We start from the raw sequence: 26,987 nt of genomic DNA, 5'->3' as shown, positions 1-26,987 counted from the left end.
CTGTCCCAGAAGAGTGGAGGCTGTATAGCACCAAAAGGGTGACCAACTCCATATTAATGCCCATGATTTTGGAATGAGATATTCGACAAGCAGGTGTCCGCATACTTTTGGTAATGTATGTATAAGGGTAAGGTAACTAGGCATCAGGATATATATGATAAACAGAGCAGAAGCAGCGTATATGATGATTGTATGTGCGTGGGTGTGTGTAGAGTCAGTAGACGTGTATGTGCATATTATGTGTGTGTGTAGTGTGTATGGCCATGTGAGTGTGCATAGAGACAGTCCAATATAAGAATAAAATACAAGGGTCAACTCAGATGGTCCGTTTAGCCATTTTATTGCTTGGAGATAGAAGCTGTTCAGAAGCCTGTTGGTGTCAGACTTGATGCACCGGTACCGCTTGCCGTGCAGAAGCAGAGAAAACAGTCAATGGCTTGGGTGGCTGGAGTCTTTAATGATTTTCCAGGCCTCTCTTTCACATCGTACTGGGCTGTCCCCACCACCCTCTGTAGCGCTGTGCGATCGAGGCTGGTGCCATAGCCATACCATACAGTGATGCAGCCAGTCAAGATGCTCTCAATAGTACAGCTGCATAACTTTTTGAGTATTTGAGGGCCCATGCCAAACCTTTTTAACCTTCTAACCCTCTTCACGACTGCGCGCGTGTTTTAAGTCCTTAGTGGACACCCTAGAAACATGATGATCTTTATACACTCCACTGCAGCCCCGTCGATGGGGGCGTGCTCCCCCCCCCCCCCCCCCGTTTCCTGTAGTCCATGATCTGCTTCTTCGTCTTACTGATGTTGAGGGAGAGGTTGTTGTTCCGGCACCACACTGCCAGGTCATTGACCTCCTCCCTGTAGGCTGTCTCACCGTGGCCTACCACCATCGTGTTGTACAGGAGGGGACTAAGCACAAACCTCTGAGGGGCTCCCGTGTTGAGGGTCAGTGTGGCGGAAGTGTTGTTGCCTACCCTCACCACCTGGGGTCGGCTCGTCAGGAAGTCCAGGATCCAGTTGCAGAGGAAGGTGTCCAGTAAGTCCTAGGGTCCTAAGCTTGGTGTCTAGCTTGGTGGGGACAATGGTGTTGATCGCTGTGCTGTAGTCAATTAACAGAATTTTCACATTGACATTCCTCTTATCTAGGTGGGTGAGGGCAGTGTGGAGTGCAATTGACATTGCGTTGTCTATATATCTGTTGGGGTGATATGCAAATTGGAGTGGGTCTAGGGCGTCTGGGATAATGGAGTTGATGTGTGCCATAACCAGCCTCTCAAAGCACTTCATGATTTCTACAGGGCGGTAGTCATTGTGGCATGAAGCCTTAGAGTTCTTGGGAACAGGAATGATGGTGATCATGTTAAAATGTGTAGAGTACAGACTGGGACAAGGAGAGGTTGAAAATTACAGTGAATATACCTGCCAGCTGTTCTGCATATGCTCTGAAATACCGTTGAGCCCTGTGTGTGTGTGTGTGTCCAACAGAGATGGCTTATGGCGGTATTAGAGGCCTTTTTGATGAGTTACAGCAGGGGGGGACACAGAGGGGGGAGATAGGGCAAACAGTGAGTTAATCTCCCTCTCCCAGAGGTTCTGTTGCTGAGAGAAAATGGGGCAGAGAGAGGGGCTATGCTATCTGTAGCTACAGGGCATTCAGAAAGTTTTCAGACATGAAGTGTATAGTGTTTTTTTTATTCTCGTAAAAGTTCCATCATTCCTTCAATTCTGACCAGTTTCCCAGTCCCTGCCGATGAAAAACATCCCCAGAAAAACATTTTTTGGCCGCTCCGTGGCGTGTACGGCTTATAGTGGTGCTATGGACAGATACTCCAATCTCCGCTGTGGAGCTTTGTTGCCTCTCTGATTAATTCCCTCCTTGCCTGGTCCTTGAGTTTTGGTGGGCTGCCCTCTCTTGGCAGGTTTGTTGTGGTGCCCTAATTTTTCAATTTTTTAATAATGGATTTAATGGTGATTCGGATGTTCAAAGTTTGGAATATTTTTTTATAACCCAACCCTGATCTGTACTTCTCCACAACTTTGTTCCTGACCTGTTTGGAGAGCTCTTTGGTCTTCATAGTATCGCTTGCTTGGTGGTGCCCCTTGCTTAGTGGTGTTGCAAACTCTGGGGCCTTTCAGAACAGGTATACTGGGGTCATGTGACACTTAGATTGCACACAGGTAGACTTTATTTAACTAATTATGTGACTTCTGAAAGTAATTGGTTGCACCAGATCTTATTTAGGGGCTTCATAGAAAAGGGGGTGAATACATAGCATGCACACTTTTACGTTTTTGATTTTTTTCATTACACTTCACCAATTTGGACTATGTCCATTACATGAAATCCAAATAAAAATCTGTTGAAATGCAACAAAATAGGAAAACGCTAAGGGGGTGAATACTTTTGCAAGGCGCTGTATAGGAAGATGAATGCACGACTGACTGTAAGATGCTTTTGGATAAAAGCGTCTGCTAAATGGCAAAGAGAAAGGACTCAGATATGACTAAACAGGGCTACAGTAGGGTTATTCCCAAATAATATAATTACTAGAACTGTACAATGCCAGGGGTCATTTTACTTCCTCCTGAGAGAGCCTTTCTGATTAGAACAATTGGCCAACAATGATGTGCCCATCTAGAGGAGTTTACAAGATAAAACATCTTAACTGAAGGGAGGGATGTATGGCTGCAGTGATTCAGTCTCTCTCCTCTTATCTCAGTCTGTTGTAATGAGTCTCTCTGAACCCCAGGTTGCTCTGCCTGCTCCACTCATAATGCCATCAGGCCTGCGGGGTGTGTTTCTGACCGGGAGAGGGGGAGATGGTGTGTTTCTGACCGGGAGAGGGGGAGATGGTGTGTTTCTGACCGGGAGAGGGGGAGATGGTGTGTTTCTGACCGGGAGAGGGGGAGATGGTGTGTTTCTGACCGGGAGAGGGGGAGATGGTGTGTTTCTGACCGGGAGATGGTGTGTTTCTGACCGGGAGATGGTGTGTTTCTGACCGGGAGATGGTGTGTTTCTGACCGGGAGAGGGGGAGATAGTGTGTGTGTGCTCTTACTAAGACTGTGTTCTGCTGAACTGTCAATTTTTTTGCAGTAGATCACTGTGTGTGGCCTGACTATCTACAGGGGAGCAGGGAAGAGGGAGATTGAGAGAGGGGGATGGAAGGAGGGAAAGAAAAAATGACAGAGGGGAGGTAGAAAGGGAACAAGTGAGGGGATGAAAGCAGGAGGAGGAGAGAAAATGAGACAGGGTGGAGGGAGGGAAAAGGAGAGGGGGAAAAAGAGAAGGGGGAGGAGAGAGGGAAAAAGAGAGGAGAGAGGGGGGAGGAGACATGACATTGTGCTGGCTGTTGATTTGTTTAAGCCTTAAGCTGCTCAGTCTGTTAGAAACGCGCGCACACACACACACACAGTAAGGTCATACTCACTGAGATCTACATTCCCACCCACGGACACATACAGTACCAGTCATAAGTTTGGACACACCTACTCATTCAAGGGTTTTATTTGTTATTTTTCTACATTGTAGAATAATAGTGAAGACATTGAAACTATGAAATAACACATGGAATCATGTAGTAACCAAACAAGTGTTAAACACATCAATATATATAGAGTGCTGCATCAGATGACCTGGCCTCCACAATCACCTGACAACAACCCAATTGAGATGGTTTGGGATAAGTTGGACTGCAAAGTGAAGGAAAAGCAGACAACAAGTGCTCAGCATATGTGGGAACTCCTTCAAGACTGTTGGAAAAGCATTCCAGGTGAAGCTGGTTGAGAGAATGGCAAGAGTGGGCAAAGCGTGGCTACTTTGAAGAATCTAAAATATATTTTGATTTGTTTAACACTTGTTTGGTTACTACATGATTCCATATGTTTTATTTCATAGTTTTGATGTCTCCACCATTATTCTATAATGTAGAAAATAGTTACAATAAAGAAAAAACCTTGAATGAGTAGGTGTCCACATTTTTGACTGGTACTGTACATGTACAATCACTCATACACACACTGCTTCAATCCAGCACTGATTGCTAGTAGAGTACTCCCGTATGGCAGACACTCACACCTCTCCTCTGTGTGTCCTAGATTGAGCAGACCAACAGACCAAACCTGTCTCTGTTCCTCATTAAGTACTTTATGATGTTGGTAGTCGGGATCCCTTCAGTGTTCTGGGTGGGCAGCAAGAAGACCTGCTTCGAATGGGCCAGCTTCTTACACGGACAGACACGCAAAGAGTAAGTTGCTAAAACATGTTCTCTCCCTAACATAAGTAGATTTGCACTATATAACTGTCATGAACATCAATGTTTTTCTAATGACTTGCATGATTACTGGTAGTATTCATTTGGCAAAGATGATTTCAATCAAATAGAGAGATGCTGTATATGGAATGAAGCCACTACACCTTTTCTTTAGTTTAAGACAAGTCAAAGGGCTCTATTCAATTCTGTGATAGAAATGTAAAGGGCCTGAATGTATTATAACTGCTGGCTTTATGTAAAGTGGAGATTTAAAATTCAAATGAACAACTGTGGGTGATGTGTGGTTGATGTTAGTGGTATGGGTGATGTGTAGTAGTGTGGGTGAGGTGTAGTGGTGTGGTTGATGGTAGTGGTGTGGGTGATATGTAGTGATGTGTAGTGGTGTGGGTGATGTGTAGTGGTGTGTAGTGGTATGAGTGATGTGTAGTGGTGCGGGTGATGTGTAGTGGTGCGGGTGATGTGTAGTGGTGCGGGTGATGTGTAGTGGTGTGGGTGATGTGTAGTGGTATGAGTGATGTGTAGTGGTGCGGGTGATATGTAGTGGTGCGGGTGATGTGTAGTGGTGCGGGTGATGTGTAGTGGTGCGGGTGATGTGTAGTGGTGCGGGTGTTGTGTAGTGGTGCGGTTGATGTGTAGTGGTGCGGGTGATATGTATGAGTGTGTAGTGGTATGAGTGATGTGTAGTGGTGCAGTTGATGTGTAGTGGTGCGGGTGATGTGTAGTGGTGCGGGTGATGTGTAGTGGTGCGGGTGATGTGTAGTGGTGCGGGTGTTGTGTAGTGGTGCGGGTGATATGTAGTGGTATGAGTGTGTAGTGGTGCGGGTGATGTGTAGTGGTGCGGGTGACGTGTAGTTGTGCAGTTGATGTGTAGTGGTGCGGGTGATGTGTAGTGGTACGGGTGATGTGTAGTGGTGCGGGTGACGTGTAGTTGTGCAGTTGATGTGTAGTGGTGCGGGTGATGTGTAGTGGTGTTGTGTAGTGGTGCGGGTGATGTGTAGTGGTGCGGGTGACGTGTAGTGGTGCGGGTGACGTGTAGGGGTGCGGGTGACGTGTAGGGGTGCGGGTGATGTGTAGTGTTAAGTTACTAAAACATGTTCTCTCCCTAACATAAGTAGATTTGCACTATATAACTGTCATGAACATCAATGTTTTTCTAATGACTTGCATGATTACTGGTAGTATTCATTTGGCAAAGATGATTTCAATCAAATAGAGAGATGCTGTATATGGAATGAAGCCACTACACCTTTTCTTTAGTTTAAGACAAGTCAAAGGGCTCTATTCAATTCTGTGATAGAAATGTAAAGGGCCTGAATGTATTATAACTGCTGGCTTTATGTAAAGTGGAGATTTAAAATTCAAATTAACAACTGTGGGTGATGTGTGGTTGATGTTAGTGGTATGGGTGATGTGTAGTAGTGTGGGTGAGGTGTAGTGGTGTGGTTGATGGTAGTGGTGTGGGTGATATGTAGTGATGTGTAGTGGTGTGGGTGATGTGTAGTGGTGTGTAGTGGTATGAGTGATGTGTAGTGGTGCGGGTGATGTGTAGTGGTGCGGGTGATGTGTAGTGGTGCGGGTGATGTGTAGTGGTGTGGGTGATGTGTAGTGGTATGAGTGATGTGTAGTGGTGCGGGTGATATGTAGTGGTGCGGGTGATGTGTAGTGGTGCGGGTGATGTGTAGTGGTGCGGGTGATGTGTAGTGGTGCGGGTGATGTGTAGTGGTGCGGGTGTTGTGTAGTGGTGCGGTTGATGTGTAGTGGTGCGGGTGATATGTATGAGTGTGTAGTGGTATGAGTGATGTGTAGTGGTGCAGTTGATGTGTAGTGGTGCGGGTGATGTGTAGTGGTGCGGGTGATGTGTAGTGGTGCGGGTGTTGTGTAGTGGTGCGGGTGATGTGTAGTGGTGCGGGTGACGTGTAGTTGTGCAGTTGATGTGTAGTGGTGCGGGTGATGTGTAGTGGTACGGGTGATGTGTAGTGGTGCGGGTGACGTGTAGTTGTGCAGTTGATGTGTAGTGGTGCGGGTGATGTGTAGTGGTGTTGTGTAGTGGTGCGGGTGATGTGTAGTGGTGCGGGTGACGTGTAGTGGTGCGGGTGACGTGTAGTGGTGCGGGTGACGTGTAGGGGTGCGGGTGACGTGTAGGGGTGCGGGTGATGTGTAGTGGTGTATAGTAGTGGTAGTGATAGGCCCCTTCTCTGCTCTCAACCCCCTCCCCTGTGATCAGAGCATTAACCCCCTCTCCCACCCCGTTCCACACACTCCTCCTTCCTCATCTACTGCACTGCCTTACCTTTCTCTCTCCCCTGCCTCCTCTGCATGGCCTCCCCTCCAACCCTCCCTTCCACTTCCCCCCCCGTCTCGTCCCTCTCTCCCTTCTCCAGTAGTGTGGTGAACGAGAGTAGACAGGTGCTCCAGGAGCCAGATTTTGCCCAGCTGCTCCTGCAGGATCCCAACACCCCCTTGGTGAGGAAGTCCAGAGGGACATCCACACAGGGCACCTCCACCCACGCGTCTTCCACCTACCTGGCCATGCTGGACGAGCCCCCCAGCAAGATGAGCAGCCTTTATAGATCCAGAGACGGCAGGTAGGGACGGACGGGGATAAGGGGAGTAAACACAACATGGGGCATCACTTATGTATAGTCCCAGATACCTGACCAACCGTCTCTCTCCTCTCCTGTCAGGTACACGGCGTGTAGTTTCCGCGGAGTCGAGAATCGCCTCCCCTACGACAGCATGCTCCACCTCAACGACCAATCAGGGTCCAGACACTGCAGCACCAACCGTCAGGACAGCATATCAAGGCACGGCTCCACCCAGCGCCTGGAGAGCAAATCGCAGCACAGCAGCATCAAGGACCTTAGCAACATCACCCAGGCCATTCAGAGCGCCCCCGGCAACGGAATCCAGAGTCCTAAAGGAGAATGGAGCCACTGCCTGAACTACCCCCTGAACTACCCTGTAGCTAAAACCCATGCCATCCTTTAAAATACACAAGTGTCTAGGCCTAGAGGTGGATGTTGATTTGGGACTGGGCATACTAGATCTTTGTGTGACAGTTTGAGAGTAAGGAGACTGTAGAAACAGGACATACTGCATGGTTGTTTGATAATCATACCTAAACATGTAGCCTCACTCAACAGCACTGATAAATGAAGATAGGACAGTGTAACATGGACCTACACCAATAACACGGAAGAAACAATATTCTTCAATACAGAGTAGTCTCTCCAATGCTGTTTGTTCTCTGTTCTGGTGTCAGCTCTAGGTAAAAGACGGAGCGCAGGGATCAGTTTCACGTGGAAGATATTTTTAAGAGCTTCTTATCTATCGGCACGTTCCACTACTCAGGGACAGATGAATCTAAGGATTTTAGAATCTAGATCGCTCCATTATCGGTCGCCAAAGCACTCTTTAAAAACCAAGACTTTATTCTTATAGACCACATTGTTTACCTGTACGAGAACTATTGTAGACTGGTTCTACTTTGACACGTCTATTGTTTTCATTGCACTTCTGTTAGAGGTACTGTAAGTGAGGAGTAGGGCCAGGAGTCTGTCCGGACAATGAATGAGCAGTTGTGAAGTGAGAGGCTGTATTGTATAACAGCGGACTTACAAACTCCAGTCTCATAGGTAGAATATGAGTGTTCTTTTCCCTCAGAATTAGAATCAGTTGTATTGTTCCTCCCCTTCTATGAATTGTATAGATACATGTAAACCAGAACTTCTTCTAGTAATGGCAATGTGAATAGATGTACATTTGTTCTTTTTTTTAATTGGGGAGGGAGGGTCATTTGTGACATTTTTAATAAAGTCTTCTCATGGGAAATCTGTGCCCTAGCCTGGAAGCCAAACAATGGTGAATCAGGCTATATGTCCCTTCCCAAGGAAATCAGGACACCAACATCAGTGAAGCCGTATTTGTAACAGCCCTCCGTTTTATTGAAATACATCGGAGTCAGGTTAATATAATGAGCTCTCTTAATGAGCCAGTTTCCATACATTATTTGTTTGACCTTACACCTTAAATATTTCTGTGCAAAAAGAATCTACATCACCTGTAGTGGGTATCCTCAGTAAAACTCCCAAACCAAAATTAAAAACTAATCCAAAACAAAAAAATGATTACATCTATAACATGCGAAACTGTACAAATTATTACAAAGCTATCCTAGAAAAAAAAGTGTAATGTGATATGAAAGAGCTAAATAATATGGAAGGAACTTAAGACCTCACTGAAATGCAAAGGCGTTTTCTTAAAAACAAATATGGTGGCACCTCAACCTCAAACTACTACCCTCCATCCGGCCTTTCACCCCTCTTCTCATCCTCGATTCAAAACACTTTGCTGAATTGTTCGACCCTTACACCTAGTCACAACTACACTGCGACTAAATTGAGCTCTTATTTCCCAAGTATAGACTGTTCTGTCACACTCATTTTAATTGTTAGGATGAAAATAATCATTGGTCGTGACATTCCTGAGTTTTTTTTTTTAAAGAAGTGGGATGTACAATTTAAAGCCCGGTCTAAAATACTCAGACTAAGATATTTCCTCTTTCTTAGCAAATACATTCTACAGATAAGGTCCAGCAGATATGAATAGGGAGACTTGGTAGCTTAAAAGGAAATATTAAGAGAGGGGAATAAGTTAAGTTGAGACGGTTGAGTAAAACCAGCTTAGCGAGACTGACTCTTCCAGAGAAATTCTTATTTTTCAACGTCAATATAAAATGGTTTTCAAAACCACGTGGCATGAGCAGGCTAGAGATACATGGCTGTGTTTGACAAGGGAACAGAACAGAACTGTGGTTTAGGGTTAAGATTTAGGACTCCAATGGCAGGAATTTGTGTGTCATCTTTTTATACACTTAATAGGATAGCTGAAGATAACCTGCCATGTATACTACTTGGTACACCACAACCCACCCAAACAGAAGGTCCATTTCAGCAGTAAGTAACAATTGTAATTCATTAAATGGTCTGTAACATAGAAACAATTCCTCATTAGAAAATATTTATTTTCCAGAATAAGAGTCCCCTCTCCCTTCCTCTTCAGAGATAAGAGGCAGTTGATCTAAGCCCATGACCAATGCTCAGAAACAATATCAAGTCAATTATTGTTTCCGTTCGACACATAAATACGATCGACACCATTGTGGTGTGCATTAGGATTGGGGTCAATTCCATTTCAATTCAGGTAAGTAAACAGAAATTCCATCTCCGAGAGGCATTGAGGAGAATTAGAATGGAACTTCAGTTGACCGAATTAAAATGTAATGGACCCCAGTTTTGGTCTACATGAAGGTGATTGCATTAGCAGACAGCAATACACAGATTACCAGTTGATAGTAAGAACGTAACAGAAATGACGCGTTGGCCTTGTAAAAGAATTCTACGGTGACATTTTTAAACCTCCATTTTAGCCCAGCGTTGTCTGTTAATTCTTTTTTCCCCTAATCTATTGAAACATTCTGAAAAATAATGAAGACTCAAGATTTAAGTCATTCTTTTTTGGTTATAACAAGCTTTCCAAAATCTCTCTTAGAAGTCAAAGGAACATATTTGAGGTTCACAGGTCAGTACCACAGGGAATCACTATCAGTTTGGAAATATACATCCCCCTCAACTGATCTAACTGTGGATCATAGTGGAAAGAGTGGAGGGGGAAACACCTGTGTGTCTAAGTGTGAATGCATCTGTGACTACTAGCTTAAAATAAATGCACATATTCACTCAACAGCACGGGTCCATGTGACCCATAATAAGTTTCCTCAAACCCAAATCAAAATAACACTCGGCGGTTTGTCTCATACATGAAATAAAAATAAGTTGTAAAAAAAAAATCTAAAAGCAATCATAAAAAGAACTGTGGTTTAAAATGGCTTTCGTGTGAATATAACCCCAAATCATTCTCAAAAAATAAAAAGGAATCCCAGATCTTCTCCCATCACGTATTTCTCTACTGTATTTCCCTTATATATTATTCTCTACTTTTAACTTATGTACATTGTTGTGATGGGAATCAGCTTTTTGTAATTGGTCGGTGGTTGGTCTATTACTGTACTTACGGTACAAGGTCTACACTACACAGATAATGGTCCCAGTTCAGTGGATGAGGTCAATGGCCATGTCATAAGGAAGTGGCAGAAGAAGCTGTGATGTCATCATAGAATGTTTGGTCTGCTTCTAAACGCTGCTGTCCCTAAGAATTCTAGAACATGAAACACGTGAGGTCAGGGGTCAACCTAGAGTTAAAATACCCCTCATCATAGTTGTATTTTTTGCACTGATTTACTGTAGCTTTTCACTGATGGTACAAACAAATGAAGTCACTGCACATATTTCACTTTCATGAGAAAAATAAACATCATTGCTTTTTTTGTGTGAGCCCTGTATTGTCAATGGAATGCCCCCTCTTCTTCTGATATTAACTACCGTTCCGGAAGAAAGCAACTGAAAGGAAGAGGAAACATCCTCTTTTTCTCCTCTGTGAAACATCCTGTTCTGATTAATAAATAAAAGGTGGTCCCCCCAAACCCAAAGGCTGCTATGTACACGTATCAAATGATCTGTTATTGTTCCATATTCATCCTCTTCTTCTTGTCGCTACTTGAGGTTTGTGTCTCTTTACAGGAGTTGTCAATTACATGGGGAGATACTCAACATGGGGCTAGTAGTGCTGTAATCAAAAGTACTTTCAATTAAACTTAGCGCTTCGCTTATTCTAGCTATCAGCTACAAAGCAGATGGAAGGATTTCAATTTTCATTCCTATTAAGTATGCCCCCTTCAAAAAAAACACACAGGCGTCCACACAAACACTACTCATACACGCATTAACATATCTTCTCCTAGTATTTCCTTCTTGGTCAAACACTTCCTTTCCCTGTGTTTGTTTGTAGATCTCAGTTCCAGTCAAAGGTGAAGTAAGTGGGAGGGGCCTGTGGCAGCAGGTGCAGTTCCGTGGGCAGGGGATAGGCGGAGCCAGGGGAGGGGGAGGGGGGGCAGTGAGGGTCAGGGATTGCAAGGGTGTGCTGTCTGTCACTCATGTGTCCCAGCCGGTCATGCGGTCTGTGCTCTCCAGAGAGAGGGACTTGGTCTTGTGGGGTGAGGCCGGGCTGGGGGGACTGCTGAATGTAGAACTGTTGGACGCCGTGGAGTGACGGGGTGAGTCAGAGTCCTGGAGAGAGAAAGGGAATAGGAGAAGAGGGAGAAAGACAGTAAGGGAGGAAGGGAAGAGAGAGAGGCACTTGGATGTCATACTCTTCTCACAGCTAACCACAGAACAGGCTAGGGTCACGTTCAGTAGGCATGCAATGCTGTGAAACACAGGATGGGATACTACCTGAACTTGTCTGAGAAAAAGAAGGCCAATAGTTTATCGTTTAAAAAATGTTTTCTCCCATTCATGCCTACTGAACACAACTGATCCCTCCAATGAGTTCCAGTAGATCGAGGCTGGTCAACAAGTCCTCAGGGACCTGTGTGTGTATGTGTGTGTGTCTGCTGATGTGGACATGGTGACATCACTTCATATCACATGGAGCGCTAGGCAACAAGGACTTAAAGCGCTAGAAACCTTCCACATCAACAGACAATGAGCAGCTGGATTGACCGGAAGTGACTGGTTGGAGCAAAGCGCCTACATGAGGTCCGGTCTGCTGTCTACTACTACAGTACTCAGCAGTCAGTGGCAGGCCCATTATGTTCCAGCCCAGCTCAAAACACACCTGGTTCAAATAATCAACACATACAGTGCCTTCAGAAAGTATTCAGACCCCTTGACTAACTACATTTTGTTACGTTAGTCTTATTCTAAAATGTATTCCATTGTTTTTCCCCTCATCAATCTACACACAATACCCCCAAATGTATTCCATTGTTTTTTCCCCTCATCAATCTACACACAATACCCCCAAATGACAAAGCAAAAACAAGTTTAGAATTTCTTGCTAATTTATAAAAAAAAAAAAACTGAAATATCACATTAACATAAGTATTCAGACCCTTTACTCAGTACTTTGTTGAAGCACCTTTGGCAGCGACTTGCCTAGTTAAATAAACTTTCAATAAAAACATGTTTTTTTGAAAGTTTATTTAACTAGGCAAGTCAGTTAAGAACGAATTCTTATTTTACAATGACGGCCTATCCTGGCCAAACCCTCCCCTAAACCGGATGACGCTGGGCCAATTGTGCGCCGCCCTATGAGACTCCTGATTACGGTCGGTTGGCACACAGCCCGGGATCAAACCAGGGTCTGTAGTGACGCCTCTAGCACTCAGATGCAGTGCCTTAGACCGCTGCGCCACTCGGGCGCCTTACAGCATCGAGTTTTCTTGGGAATGACTCTACAAGCTTGGCACATCTGTATTTGGGGAGTTTCTCTCATTCTTCTCTGCAGATCCTCTCAAGCTCTGTCAGGTTGGATGGGGACCGTTGCTGCACAGCTATTTTCAGGTCTCTCCAGAAATGTTCGATTGAGTTCAAGTCCGGCTCTGGCTGGGCCACTCGAGGACATTGAGACTTGTCCCGAAGCTACTCCTGCATTGTCTTGGCTGTGTGCTTAGCGTCATTGTCCTGTTGAAAGATGAAACTTTGCCCCCAGTCTGAGGTCCTGAGCGCTCTGGAGCAGGTTTTCGTCAAGGATCTTGCTGTACTTTGCTCCATTCATCTTTGCCTCGATCTTGACAGTCCCTGCCTCTGAAAAACATCCCCACAGCATGATGCTGTCACCACCATGCTTCACTGTAGGGATGGTGCCAGGTTTCTTCCAGATGTGACACTCGGCATTCAGGCCAAAAACTTTAATCTTGGTTTCATCAGCCCAGAGAATATTGTTTCTCATGGTCTGAGAGTCTTTAGGTTCCTTTTGGACAACTCCAAGCTGGCTGTCACGTGCCTTTTACTGAGGAGTGGCTTCCGTCTGGCCACTCTACCATAAAGGCCTGATTGGTGGAGTGCTGCAGAGAAGGTTGTCCTTCTCGAAGGCTCTGTCAGAGTGACCATCATGCTCTTGGTCACCTCCCTGACCAAGTCCTTTCTCCCCCGATTGCTCAGTTTGGCCGGGCTGCCAGCTCTAGGAAGAGTCTTGGTGGTTCCAAACTTCTTCCATTTAAGAATGATGGAGGCCAATTTGTTCTTGGGCACCTTCAATGCTGCAAACATTTTTTGGTACCCTTCCCAAGATCTGTGCCTCGACACAATCCTGTCTCGGAGCTCTACGGACAATTCCTTCGACCTCATGGCTTGGTTTTTGCTCTGACATGCACTGTCAACTGTTGGACCTTATGTAGGCAGGTGTGTGCCTTTCCAAATCACACCCATTCAATTTAATTTACCACAGGTGGACTCCAATCAAGTTGTAGAAACATCTCAAGGATGATCAATGGAAACAGGATGCACCTGAGTTCAATTTCGAGTCTCATAGCAAAGCGTCTGAATAGTTATGTAAATAAGGTATTTGTTTTTTAATTTGAATAATTTGCAAACATTTATAAAAAACCTTTGCTTTGTTATTATGGGGTATTGTGTGTAGATTGCTGAATTTTTATTTAATTGAATCCATTTTAGAATAAGGCTGTAATGTAACAAAGTCAAGGGATCTGAATGCTTTCCGAATGCACTGTACCATTGGTCTTGAAGCTATACCACAACTAGTTTATCACGATTGTGTGTGTGTGTGTGTGTTAGTGCTGGGGTGGAACAAAAGCCTGCATACATTGTTGGTCCTCCAAAATGATATGCCATGCCTACTATAGTACAGTGTAATGTCGTGGACAGCATTGAGACACTAGCTAGGGAAACCAGGTTTGAGAGCGTCTCCCTCCTTCACTGAAGGGAGGTAGTAGGGTTTCAATACTCCAGTAACTTTCCAAATCGCCAGGTTTTCCAGAAATGTCCTGCTCATTTCATCCTGATTCCGGGAATCTTCCAACTAGGATATCTGGAAAACCTGGCGATTTTAGGATAGTGAAGGGAATTTTTTCAACACTTTAAGGGAGGTAGAGTGAGGGAGTTGTTTCTCACAGAGAAAACAGTTGTTTCACAAACAGTGTTTCACTTCTATGGCTATTTCTACAGTAGGCTTCGGCTGTGGGCGCAACAACTGTCCACAGGTACCGTAATGGCCTATGAGAGAGGAGAGCCACAGTATCCATAGGATATTCCTGATAATCAGTCAGACACTAATGGTTATGATCAGATACATGGGTTGGGTTTCCACAGGGTTAGTGTAGGGAGTAGGCCACAGGGTTAGTATAGGAGGTAGGCCAAAGGGTTAGTGTAGGGGGTAGGCCACAGGGTTAGTGTAGGGGGTAGGCCACAGGGTTAGTGTAGGGAGTAGGCCACAGGGTTAGTATAGGAGGTAGGCCACAGGGTTAGTATAGGAGGTAGGCCAAAGGGTTAGTGTAGGGGGTAGGCCACAGGGTTAGTGTAGGGGGTAGGCCACAGGGTTAGTATAGGGGGTAGGCCACAGGGTTAGTATAGGGGGTAGGCCACAGGGTTAGTATAGGAGGTAGGCCACAGGGTTAGTGTAAGGGGTAGGCCACAGGGTTAGTATAGGGAGTAGGCCACAGGGTTAGTATAGGAGGTAGGCCACAGGGTTAGTATAGGAGGTAGGCCACAGGGTTAGTATAGGAGGTAGGCCACAGGGTTAGTATAGGGGGTAGGCCACAGGGTTAGTGTAGGGGGTAGGCCACAGGGTTAGTATAGGAGGTAGGCCACAGGGTTAGTGTAGGGGGTAGGCCACAGGGTTAGTGTAGGGGGTAGGCCACAGGGTTAGTGTAGGGGGTAGGCCACAGGGTTAGTATAGGAGGTAGGCCACAGGGTTAGTGTAGGGGGTAGGCCACAGGGTTAGTGTAGGGGGTAGGCCACAGGGTTAGTGTAGGGGGTAGGCCACAGGGTTAGTGTAGGGGGTAGGCCACAGGGTTAGTATAGGGAGTAGGCCACAGGGTTAGTATAGGAGGTAGGCCACAGGGTTAGTGTAGGGGGTAGGCCACAGGGTTAGTGTAGGGGGTAGGCCACAGGGTTAGTGTAGGGGGTAGGCCACAGGGTTAGTATAGGAGGTAGGCCACAGGGTTAGTGTAAGGGGTAGGCCACAGGGTTAGTATAGGAGGTAGGCCACAGGGTTAGTGTAGGGGGTAGGCCACAGGGTTAGTGTAGGGGGTAGGCCACAGGGTTAGTGTAGGGGGTAGGCCACAGGGTTAGTATAGGGGGTAGGCCACAGGGTTAGTATAGGAGGTAGGCCACAGGGTTAGTGTAGGGGGTAGGCCACAGGGTTAGTATAGGGGGTAGGCCACAGGGTTAGTATAGGGAGTAGGCCACAGGGTTAGTGTAGGGGGTAGGCCACAGGGTTAGTATAGGGAGTAGGCCACAGGGTTAGTATAGGGGGTAGGCCACAGGGTTAGTGTAAGGGGTAGGCCACAGGGTTAGTGTAGGGGGTAGGCCACAGGGTTAGTGTAGGGGGTAGGCCACAGGGTTAGTGTAGGGGGTAGGCCACAGGGTTAGTATAGGAGGTAGGCCACAGGGTTAGTGTAAGGGGTAGGCCACAGGGTTAGTATAGGAGGTAGGCCACAGGGTTAGTGTAGGGGGTAGGCCACAGGGTTAGTGTAGGGGGTAGGCCACAGGGTTAGTGTAGGGGGTAGGCCACAGGGTTAGTGTAGGGGGTAGGCCACAGGGTTAGTGTAGGGGGTAGGCCACAGGGTTAGTATAGGAGGTAGGCCACAGGGTTAGTGTAGGGGGTAGGCCACAGGGTTAGTATAGGAGGTAGGCCACAGGGTTAGTTTAGGGGGTAGGCCACAGGGTTAGTATAGGAGGTAGGCCACAGGGTTAGTGTAGGGGGTAGGCCACAGGGTTAGTGTAGGGGGTAGGCCACAGGGTTAGTGTAGGGGGTAGGCCACAGGGTTAGTGTAGGGGGTAGGCCACAGGGTTAGTGTAGGGGGTAGGCCACAGGGTTAGTGTAGGGGGTAGGCCACAGGGTTAGTGTAGGGGGTAGGCCACAGGGTTAGTGTAAGGGGTAGGCCACAGGGTTAGTGTAAGGGGTAGGCCACAGGGTTAGTGTAAGGGGTAGGCCACAGGGTTAGTGTAAGGGGTAGGCCACAGAGTTAGGGTTAGGGGAAGGCCACAGAGTTAGTATAAGGGGTAGGCCACAGGGTTAGTATAAGGGGTAGGCCACAGAGTTAGGGTTAGGGGAAGGCCACAGGGTTAGGGTCAGGGGAAGGCCACAGGGTTAGGGGCAGGCCACAGGGTTAGTATAAGGGGAAGAGTTAGGGTCAGGGGTAGGGGGGGTAGGCCACAGGGTTAGTATAAGGGGAAGGCCACAGGATTAGTATAAGGGGTAGGCCCCAGAGTTAGGGTCAGGGGAAGGCCACAGGGTTAGTGTAAGGGGTAGGCCACAGGGTTAAGGGCAGGCCACAGAGTTAGGGTCAGGGGAAGGCCACAGGGTTAGGGGCAGGCCACAGAGTTAGGGTTAGGGGAAGGCCACAGGGTTAGTATAAGGGGTAGGCCACAGAGTTAGGGGAAGGCCACAGAGTTAGGGTCAGGGGAAGGCCACAGGGTTAGGGGCAGGCCACAGAGTTAGGGTTAGGGGAAGGCCACAGGGTTAGTATAAGGGGTAGGCCACAGAGTTAGGGTCAGGGGAAGGCCACAGGGTTAGGGGCAGGCCACAGGGTTAGTATAATGGGTAGGCCACAGAGTTAGGGTCAGAGGAAGGCCACAGCGTTAGTGTAAGGGGTAGGCCACAGAGTTGGGGTCAGGGGAAGGCCACAGGGTTAGTGTAAGGGGAAGGCCACAGGGTAAGTGTAAGGGGAAGGCCACAGGGTTAGGTGCCAGGGTTAGGGTTAGGTGCCAGGGTTAGGGTTAGGTCCCAGGGTTAGGTCCCAGGGTTAGGGTTAGGTCCCAGGGTTAGGGTTAAGTCCCAGGGTTAGGCCACAGGGGGATAATATGGAAACAGACAAAACATGCAGGGTAGAGGATGGTGACACACTATTCTGAAAACCAATTCAGGAACCTAAGAGCCAGGGGAGAGGGGGACGAGCAACAACCCTCTAGCCAGAGACAAGGGGGGGCAGGGCATCTGTGACATGGCCATCAGATGCTGAAATGGTGCAGTGGACAGGAGGGGGACTGATGGTGGCTTTGGGGCAAAGCTTCACGACTGTGTGGTTGAGGATACAGCGTGTCTGGGTTGGTTGTATGTATGTGTGTGTGTGTGTGTGTGTGTGTGGTTGAGGATACAGTGTGTCTGGGTTGGTTGTATGTATGTGTGTGTGTGTGTGTGTGTGTGGTTGAGGATACAGTGTGTCTGGGTTGGTTGTATGTGTATGGGTGCTGACATTACCTTCATCTTACTAAGCAGGGTCCTTAAAGCCCTTTTCAGATCAGGGGTCTTCTCCGATGGTGAGACCGCCTGCCACTGGAGAGGTAAGAGTTACAGACTCAGCGGCCCAGCCCAGAGAACAACATGCTGGGGCTGGGGGAGCGTAGAGGAGAGGGCTGGGGGGGGAGTGAGATGGGGGCAGGCACAAATAACGATGGAGCCAGCCAGGTATGAGGAACAGTGGGGGTGGTACAGTAGACAGTCAGCCAGGTCTGAGGGTGGGTGGTACGGTAGACAGTCAGCCAGGTCTGAGGGTGGGTGGTATGGTATGGTAGACAGTCAGCCAGGTCTGAGGGTGGGTGGTATGGTAGACAGTCAGCAAGGTCTGAGGGAGGGTGGTACGGTAGACAGTCAGCCAGGTCTGAGGGTGGGTGGTACAGTAGACAGTCAGCCAGGTCTGAGGGAGGGTGATACGGTAGACAGTCAGCCAGGTCTGAGGGTGGGTGGTACAGTAGACAGTCAGCCAGGTCTGAGGGTGGTATGGTATGGTAGACAGTCAGCCAGGTCTGAGGGAGGGTGGTACGGTAGACAGTCAGCCAGGTCTGAGGGTGGGTGGTACAGTAGACAGTCAGCCAGGTCTGAGGGAGGGTGGTACGGTAGACAGTCAGCCAGGTCTGAGGGTGGGTGGTACAGTAGACAGTCAGCCAGGTCTGAGGGTGGTACGGTAGACAGTCAGCCAGGTCTGAGGGTGGGTGGTACAGTAGACAGTCAGCCAGGTCTGAGGGAGGGGGTTGGTATGGTAGACAGCCAGGCCAGAAGAGGGAGCCAAAGGCAGGATGGCTAGCTAAGGCTAGAATCACTGTTGGAGGGGATTGCTAGGGATTGCTAAAAAATACTTTTAATCACAGATCTAGGACCAGATTATTATACGCCAAATCTAACCTGAACCATTAGGGGGATGAAGAACTATCTGACCCTGAATCAGTAGTTAAGGGTGAATTGTAGATACATCTGGCTGGGTGGGTGGTTGAGGCTGCGGGTGGGAGAGGAGAGGCCATGTGCAGATAACCATAAGGGGTGGCTGGGGTCAGGATTGGGTAGGGTAGGGGGCCGATTGAGTTCCCTGTGAGGGACTGTGATGGGGATAGCATGCTGGTGCCAGGAACCAATCGGATTGAGGAAGGGATGGGATGAGGCGAAGGGCGAGAGGCACGAGAACCCAGAGGCTGGGTGGTGGATGTGGTGGTGGCAGAGTTATGGAGAACACTTTGATATGTATATGTTTGATATATTCTATATTATAAGTCTTCCACGTCATTGGTCACCAGCTAGAGTATTTTTACTCTCTGTGTATTGATATGGCACCATTTCTCACCTGAGTGATCTGTGTCATATTTAGAGCAACTGTGTTCAAATGATTCATTAAACGTTGTTTCAGACCCATCCATTTAACTATCACAACCAAAATACAACGAGATATGACTGATCAGAACAAGTTCAAGTCCTAATGGTATATCATATGAGACATTCAGCCGATTCAACACAATTCTACCCAATTGTTAGTAGTTTAGTTTTATTAGCCTTAATCAAGTGCACTTCACCCGGGCACCCTAGGGAGGGAGTACACTAGGCTGGTCACATACCTCTCTGTCGAATTGGGAGAGGGGTGCGTCGCTGCAGCCGTCCATACCCCCTCCGGAGGACAAGGAGCTCTCGGAGGGAGAGGTCATGGTTTGGCGCTTAGAGCTGTAGCTACCTCCAGAGAGCTCTCTCCTCAACGCACTGCCGTTCTGAGAGGACGAACCTGGAGAGAGAGAAAAATAAAAAGGGATGGGGAAGAGAGAGGGACAGAGAAGGGGAGAAGGGGAGGTAGGAATGGAAGATAATCATTTGTATCAGTCAATACAATACAAATGCATTTAAATCTACTTTCCATTTTTCATTAGTAACAAGCACACCATTTCACTACCCAGGCCTAGATTTATAACAATGCTTTTTAAATCCCCTTTTTATTATACAATATTTCTTTATCAAGCCTACTAGGCTAGTGTGTTTGGTAGTGTGGTACTTACGGATGCCCAGTCCACTGCTGGCGCTCATGGACCGTCCCGGCTCGGCTCTGTTCTTAGTGATGGAGGGGATGGACACGGAGCCACTGAAGCCTGCAGCACGACTCTCCTGAACACGCAAGTTCTGCATTAAGACAGGAGAGGACAGAGACCGACGGGGACGGATGAGGACAGAGACCGACGGGGACGGATGAGGACAGAGACCGACGGGGACGGATGAGGACAGAGACCGACGGGGACGGATGAGGACAGATGAGCACAGAGACAGATGAGCACAGAAGATATATAGATTATGGAGATGAAAACACAAAGACAGAAAAATGTGTGAATACACACATTCACAATGATACAAATATGAACACATATGCATACATACAACAATTTATATAAAGATGATGACACACATACTGACATTAAATCACAAACGACAACAAACATACAAACACAGATAAAAGAGGAACAAATACCGAGCAGAAATCTATGGACACACTGTAGTGGTCTGTCTTACCACGGGCAGGTCTTTACAAAGCAGACTGATATGGACTGTAGTGGTCTGTCTTACCACGGGCAGGTCTTTACAAAGCAGACTGATATGGACTGTAGTGGTCTGTCTTACCACGGGCAGGTCTTTACAAAGCAGACTGATATGGACTGTAGTGGTCTGTCTTACCACGGGCATGTCTTTACAAAGCAGACTGATATGGACTGTAGTGGTCTGTCTTACCACGGGCAGACTGATCTGGACTGTAGTGGTCTGTCTTACCACGGACAGGTCTTTACAAAGCAGACTGATATGGACTGTAGTGGTCTGTCTTACCACGGGCAGACTGATCTGGACTGTAGTGGTCTGTCTTACCACAGGCAGGTCTTTACAAAGCAGACTGATATGGACTGTAGTGGTCTGTCTTACCACGGGCATGTCTTTACAAAGCAGACTGATATGGACTGTAGTGGTCTGTCTTACCACAGGCAGGTCTTTACAAAGCAGACTGATATGGACTGTAGTGGTCTGTCTTACCACGGGCATGTCTTTACAAAGCAGACTGATATGGACTGTAGTGGTCTGTCTTACCACGGGCAGACTGATCTGGACTGTAGTGGTCTGTCTTACCACGGGCATGTCTTTACAAAGCAGACTGATATGGACTGTAGTGGTCTGTCTTACCACGGGCAGGTCTTTACAAAGCAGACTGATATGGACTGTAGTGGTCTGTCTTACCATGGGCAGACTGATATGGACTGTAGTGGTCTGTCTTACCACGGGCAGACCGATATGGACTGTAGTGGTCTATCTTACCACGGGCAGGTCTTTACAAAGCAGACTGATATGGACTGTAGTGGTCTGTCTTACCACGGGCAGGTCTTTACAAAGCAGACTGATATGGACTGTAGTGGTCTGTCTTACCATGGGCAGACTGATCTGGACTGTAGTGGTCTGTCTTACCACGGGCAGGTCTTTACAAAGCAGACTGATATGGACTGTAGTGGTCTGTCTTACCACGGGCATGTCTTTACAAAGCAGACTGATATGGACTGTAGTGGTCTGTCTTACCACGGGCAGGTCTTTACAAAGCAGACTGATATGGACTGTAGTGGTCTGTCTTACCATGGGCAGACTGATATGGACTGTAGTGGTCTGTCTTACCACGGGCAGACTGATATGGACTGTAGTGTTCTATCTTACCACGGGCAGGTCTTTACAAAGCAGACTGATATGGACTGTAGTGGTCTGTCTTACCACAGGCAGGTCTTTACAAAGCAGGCTAATATGGACTGTAGTGGTCTGTCTTACCACGGGCAGGTCTTTACTGAGGATCTGGTATAGACTAAAGCAGACTGATATGGACTGTAGTGGTCTGTCTTACCACGGGCAGGTCTTTACAAAGCAGGCTAATATGGACTGTAGTGGTCTGTCTTACCACGGGCAGGTCTTTACTGAGGTCTGGTATAGACTAAAGCAGACTGATATGGACTGTTGGGGTTCTTACCATGGGCAGGTCTTTGAGAATCTGGATGCCGTCTCCAGGTCCCATGTGGGCCACGTGGTTGAAGTTGGTGGGGTTGGAGATCAGCTTGTTCCTCATCTCTGGGTCTCTCAGCATCTCCCTACACAAGGGACACACACACAGATCAGGGTTTAATAGATCATCTGCTGCCGTCTCTCATTCTCTGGGTCTCTGAATAAGAAGCATCTATAGTGTGTACTATGCAGTGTCTACTATGTAGTGTGCAGTGTGTACTATGTAGTGTTTACTATAGTGCATTCAGAAAATATTCAGACCCATTGACTTTTTCCACATTTTGTTACGTTACAGTCTTATTCTAAAATGGATGAAATTGTTTTTCCCCCCTCTCATCAATCTACACACAATACCTCATAATGACAAAACAAAAACAGGTTTTTAGACACAAAAAAAAATTCAGATCCTTTACTCAGAACTTCGTTGAACAACCCTTGGCAGCGATTACAGCCTTGAGTCTTCTTGGGTATGGCTCACACCTGTATTTGGGGAGTTCCTCACATTCCTCTCTGCAGATCCTCTCAAGCTCTGTCATGTTGGATGGGGAGCATTGCTGCACAGCTATTTTCAGATCTCTCCAGAGATATTCGATCGGGTTCAGGCTCTGGCTGGGCCACTCAAGGACATTCCGAGACTTGTCACGAAGCCATTCCTGCATTGCCATGGCTGTGTGCTTAGGGTCGTTGTCCTGTTGGAAGGTGAACCTTCGCCCCAGTCTGAGGTCCCCAGCTCTGGAGCAGGTTTTCATCAAGGATCTCTCTGTACTTTGCTAAGTTCATCTTTCCCTCGATCCTGACTAGTCTCCCAGTCCCTGCCACTGAAAAACCACCCCACAGCATGATGCTGCCATCAACAAGCTTCACTGTAGGTGGCTAAAGTGGCTAGTAATACATCAATTTTTCCATTATTAAAGTGGCTGGAGATGAGTCAGTATGTTGGCAGCAGCCACTCAATGTTAGTGATAGCTGTTAAACAGTCTGATGGCCTTGAGACTGAAAAACATCTGTCTCTCGGTCCCTGCTTTGATGCACCTGTACTGACCTCGCCTTCTGGATGATAGCGGGGTGAACAGGCAGTGGCTCGGGTGGTTGTTGTCCTTGATGATCTTTTTGGCCTTCCTGTGACATCAGGTGGTGTAGGTGTCCTGGGGGGCAGGTAGTTTTCCCCCAGTGATGCGTCGTGCAGACCTCACTACCCTCTGGAGAGCCTTACAGTTATGGGCGGAGCAGGTGCCGTACCAGGCAGTGATACAGCCCGACAGGATGCTCTCGATTGTGCATCTGTAAAAGTTTGTGAGTGTTTTTGGTAACAAGCCAAATTTCTTCAGCCTCCTGAGGTTGAGGACCTATTGGGGCGGTAAGCACATTGCAGTGGGTCTAGGGTGTCAGGTAGGGTGGAGGTGATATGGTCCTTGACTAGTCTCTCAAAGCACTTCATGATGACGGAAGTGAGTGCTACGGGGCGGCAGTCATTTAGCTCAGTTACCTTAGCTTTCTTGGGAACAGGAGCAATGGTGGCCCTCTTGAAGCATGTGGGAACAGCAGACTGGGATAAGGATTGACTGAATATGTCCGTAAACACACCAGCCAGCTGTAGACCCTGTCACATACCTCTCGTGTCTGAGTCGTTGAATTGAGACTCTACTTTGTCTCTATAGTGACGCTTAGCTTGTTTGATTGCCATGCGAAGGGAATAGCTACACTGTTTGTATTCGGTCATGTTTCTGGTCACCTTGTCCTGATTAAAAGCAGTAGTTTGCGCTTTCAGTTTTGAGTGAATTGCTGCTATGAATCCACGGATTCTGGTTTGGGAATGTTTTAATAGACGCTGTGGGTACGAGCTAATAAACCCGCTCACCGAATCAGCGTATTCATCAATGTTGTTGTTCGCCGCAATGCGGAACATATCCCAGTCCTCGTGATTGAAGCAATCTTGAAGCGTGGAATCCGATTGGTGGGACCAGCGTTGAACAGACCTGAGCGCAGGAGCTTTCTGTTTTAGTTTCTGTCTATAGGCAGGAAGCAACAAAATGGAGTCGTGGTCAGCTTTTCCGAAAGGAGGGAGGGCACTATATGCTTCGCAGAAGTAAGAATAACAATGATCTAGGGTTTTGCCAGCCCTGGTTTCGCAATCGATATGCTGATAGAATTTAGGGAGCATTGTTTTCAGATTAGCCTTGATAAAATCCCCAGCTACAATAAATGCAGCCTCAGGATATGTGGTTTCCAGTTTACATCGAGTCAAATTAAGTTTGTTCAGGGCAATCGATGTGTCTGCTTGGGGGGGATATATGCAGCTGTGATTATAATCAAAGAGAATTCTCTAGGTAGGTAATGCGGTCAGCATTTGATTGTGAGGAATTCTAAGTCAGGTGAACAGAAGGACTTGAGTTCCTGTACGTTGTTATGATCACACCACGTCTCGTTAATCATAAGGCATACACCCCAGCCCTTCTTCTTAGCAGAAAGATGCTTGTTTCTGTCAGCGAGATGCGTGAAGAAATCAGCTGGCTGTATAGAGTCCAATAGCGTGTCTCGAGTCAGCCATGTTTCCGTGAAACAAAGAACGTTACAGTCTCTGATGTCTCTCTGGAAGGTTACCCTTGCACGGATTTCGTCTACCTTGTTGTCAAGAGACTGGACATTGGCGAGTAGTATGCTCGGGAGCGGTGCGCGATGTGCCCATCTATGGAGCCTGACCAGAAGACCGCTCCGTCTGCCCCTTCTACAGCGTCGTTGTCTGGGATCGCCGGCTGGGATCCGATCTATTGTCCTGAGTGGTGGGCAAAACAGAGGATCCGCTTCGGGAAAGTCGTATTCCTGGTCGTAATGTTAGTGAGTTGACGTTGATCTTATATCCAATAGTTCCTCCCGACTGTATGTAATAAAACCTAAGATTACCTGGGGTAACAATGTAAGAAATAACACATAAAAAAAAACGAAATACTGCATAGCTTCCTAGGAACGCGAAGCGAGGCGGCCATCTCTGTCTGCACCGGAACTGTTTGGTTCCTTTTGGCAATAAAGCAGAATGTTGTGCGTTTTACTGAGGAGTGGCTTCCATCTGGCCAGTCTACCATAAAGGCCTGAATGGTGGAGTGCTGCAGAGATGGTTGTCCTTCTGGAAGGGTCTCATCTCCACAGAGGAACTATTGAGCTCTGTCAGAGTGACCATCGGGTTCTTGGTCACTTCCCTGACTAAGGCCCTTCTCCCCGATTGCTCAGTTGGCCACGCGGCCAGCTCTAGGAAGAGTCTTGGTGGGTCCAAACTTCTTCCATTTAAGAATGATGGGGGCCACTGTGTTCTTGGGCACCTTCACTGCTGCAAAAATGTTTTGGTACCCTTCCCCAGATCTGTGCCTTGACACAATCCCGTCTTGTGGCTCTACGGACATTTCCTTCGACCTCATGGCTTGCTTTTTGCTCTGACACACACTGCCAACTGAGGGATCTTATATAAAGCAGGTGTGTGCCTTTCCAAATCATGTCCAATCAATTGAATTTACCACAGGTGGTCTCCATTCGAGTTGTAGAAACATCTCAAGGATGATCAATGGAAACAGGATGCACCTGAGCTCACTTTTGAGTCTCATATCAAAAGGGTCTGAATACTTACGTAAATAAGGTATTTCTGTTTTTTATTTCAGTAAATGTGCCAAAGTTTCTACTAACCTGTTTTTGCTTTGTCATTTTGGGGTATTGTGTGTAGAATGATGAGGAAAAATGTTTATTTAATCCAATTTAGAATAAGGCTATAACGTAACAAAATGTGGAAAAGGGGGTCTGAAATGTCTGAATACTTACCGAATGCACCGTACATAGTGTGTACTATGTAGTATGTACTATGTAGTGTACCTCCTCTGCTGCATCCTCTCCTCCTCAGGGACTCTGAAGGAGAAGTGTCTCTTGTTGTTCATGCTGCGAACCATCTGCTTCCTGCTGTTGTCTGACGTCTCAGGAACCACCAACTCGTCACCCTCTGGAATATTAACAAGATTGACCACGTCATCAACAACAGCAACAACAAAAAATCACGACAATCCTATTGTGGAATACGACCATTAGAATGAGAATTACACTCAGAATAAATCATTGAGATGTGTACCTCTCCTAACTGACCTGCAGTCTAGATGCCTTTCCTGTGTGTCACTGACCTGCAGTCTTGTTTCTGAAGTAGATGAGCCTCACAGTCTCAAGACCCAGGAGGTTCAGGGATCCATCCGGGTTCAGAGGTCGCACCTTCAGGAAGATACAACGGGGTCAAAGGTTAAACCTACCATGCACACACACCAATTCGACTAAAGGCCCTCCGCTACATCTGCAGTCCTATACTCTCACCTTCTTCAATGGTATGGTCTGAATCCACTCCATGGTGTTGACATCAAAAACATCCACAGCATTCTCACTGTACACTGACAGGTAGGGGGCGTTGTAACCTGGTGAGGAGAAAGAAGGCCAACGTCAGCTTCAGGCTTAAAGCTACACTACCGTTCAAAAGTTTGGGGTCACTTAGAAATGTCCTCGTTTTCCATGAAAAGATACATGAAATGAGTTGAAAAATGAATAGGAAATATAGTGAAGACTTTGACAAGGTCATAATTATTTTCATTGAAATAATATTTGTGTCCTTCAAACTTTGCTTTCGTCAAAGAATCCTCAATTTGCGGCAATTACAGCCTTGCCGACATTTGGCATTCTAGTTGTCAATTTCCCCCCATGCTTCCTGAAACACCTCCCACAAGTTGGATTGGCTCGATAGGCACTTCTTACGTACCATACGGTCAAGCTGCTCCCACAACAGCTCAATAGGGTTGAGATCCAGTGACTGTGCTGGCCACTCCATTACAGACAGAATACCAGCTGACTGCTTCTTCCTTAAATAGTTATTGCATATTTTGGAGCTGTGCTTTGGGTCATTTTGTAGGAGGAAATTGGCTCCAATTAAGCACCGTCCACAGGGTATGGCACGGCATTGCAAAATGGAGTGATAGCCTTCCTTCTTCAATATCTCTTTTACCCTGTAGAAATCCCCCACTTTGCCACCACCAAAGCACCCCCAGACCATCCCATTGCATCCACCATGCTTGACAGAGGGAGTTGAGCACCCCTCCAGCATCTTCTCATTTGTTCTGCGTCTCACCAATGTTCTTCTTTGTGATCTGAACACCTCAAACTTAAATGAATCTGTCCATAAAAAAAAATTCCAATCTTCCTCTGTCCAGTGTCTGTGTTCTTTTGCCCATCTTAATCTTTTATTTTTATTGGCCAGTCTGAGATATGGCTTTTTCTTTGTAACTCTGCCTA

The 26,987-nt window shown here is 47.0% G+C and overlaps 3 protein-coding genes across 16 annotated transcripts in view; 2 read left to right on the top strand and 1 right to left on the bottom strand.

The window, feature by feature from the left end:
* LOC110521079 (frizzled-3) overlaps nucleotides 1-10,821 on the top strand; it is a 43,350-nt gene extending 32,529 nt beyond the window's left edge. For all 4 annotated transcript variants that reach the window (XM_036976109.1, XM_036976111.1, XM_036976110.1 and 1 more), the window contains 3 exons: nucleotides 4,099-4,247; nucleotides 6,656-6,859; nucleotides 6,959-10,821. In XM_036976109.1, coding sequence (XP_036832004.1) covers nucleotides 4,099-4,247; nucleotides 6,656-6,859; nucleotides 6,959-7,262 — 657 coding nt within the window. In that variant the 3' untranslated portion in view covers nucleotides 7,263-10,821. The remainder of the gene's footprint in view (nucleotides 1-4,098; nucleotides 4,248-6,655; nucleotides 6,860-6,958) is intronic.
* Nucleotides 8,183-26,987, bottom strand: part of LOC110521078 (serine/threonine-protein kinase MRCK alpha) — a 116,936-nt gene continuing 98,131 nt past the window's right edge. For 7 of the 10 annotated variants that reach the window (XM_036976100.1, XM_036976099.1, XM_036976104.1 and 4 more), the window contains 8 exons: nucleotides 26,022-26,119; nucleotides 25,838-25,922; nucleotides 25,539-25,662; nucleotides 21,652-21,769; nucleotides 19,667-19,787; nucleotides 19,238-19,398; nucleotides 17,616-17,690; nucleotides 8,183-11,458 (listed from right to left, as the gene is read on the bottom strand). In XM_036976100.1, the coding sequence (XP_036831995.1) occupies nucleotides 11,324-11,458; nucleotides 17,616-17,690; nucleotides 19,238-19,398; nucleotides 19,667-19,787; nucleotides 21,652-21,769; nucleotides 25,539-25,662; nucleotides 25,838-25,922; nucleotides 26,022-26,119 (917 nt within the window). In that variant the 3' untranslated portion in view covers nucleotides 8,183-11,323. The remainder of the gene's footprint in view (nucleotides 11,459-17,615; nucleotides 17,691-19,237; nucleotides 19,399-19,666; nucleotides 19,788-21,651; nucleotides 21,770-25,538; nucleotides 25,663-25,837; nucleotides 25,923-26,021; nucleotides 26,120-26,987) is intronic. The other 3 variants (XM_036976101.1, XM_036976107.1, XM_036976106.1) reach the window with 3 other exon arrangements.
* Nucleotides 20,168-21,521, top strand: LOC118964466. Of its 2 annotated transcripts, XM_036976114.1 has the most exons (3): nucleotides 20,168-20,288; nucleotides 20,436-21,057; nucleotides 21,097-21,521. In XM_036976114.1, the coding sequence occupies exons 1-3, from the start codon at nucleotides 20,202-20,204 to the stop codon at nucleotides 21,486-21,488; spliced, it is 1,101 nt and encodes a 366-aa protein (XP_036832009.1). In that variant the 5' UTR covers nucleotides 20,168-20,201; the 3' UTR covers nucleotides 21,489-21,521. The 2 variants fall into 2 exon arrangements, with proteins under 2 accessions (XP_036832009.1, XP_036832008.1); XM_036976113.1 differs by having other exon boundaries at nucleotides 20,168-21,057.

The sequence above is a fragment of the Oncorhynchus mykiss genome, chromosome 4 (genome assembly GCF_013265735.2).
Source record: "Oncorhynchus mykiss isolate Arlee chromosome 4, USDA_OmykA_1.1, whole genome shotgun sequence".
Classification (NCBI taxonomy): domain Eukaryota; kingdom Metazoa; phylum Chordata; class Actinopteri; order Salmoniformes; family Salmonidae; genus Oncorhynchus; species Oncorhynchus mykiss.
Note: the sequence above shows the minus strand (reverse complement) of the source record. Positions and strands in the feature narration are given on the sequence as shown.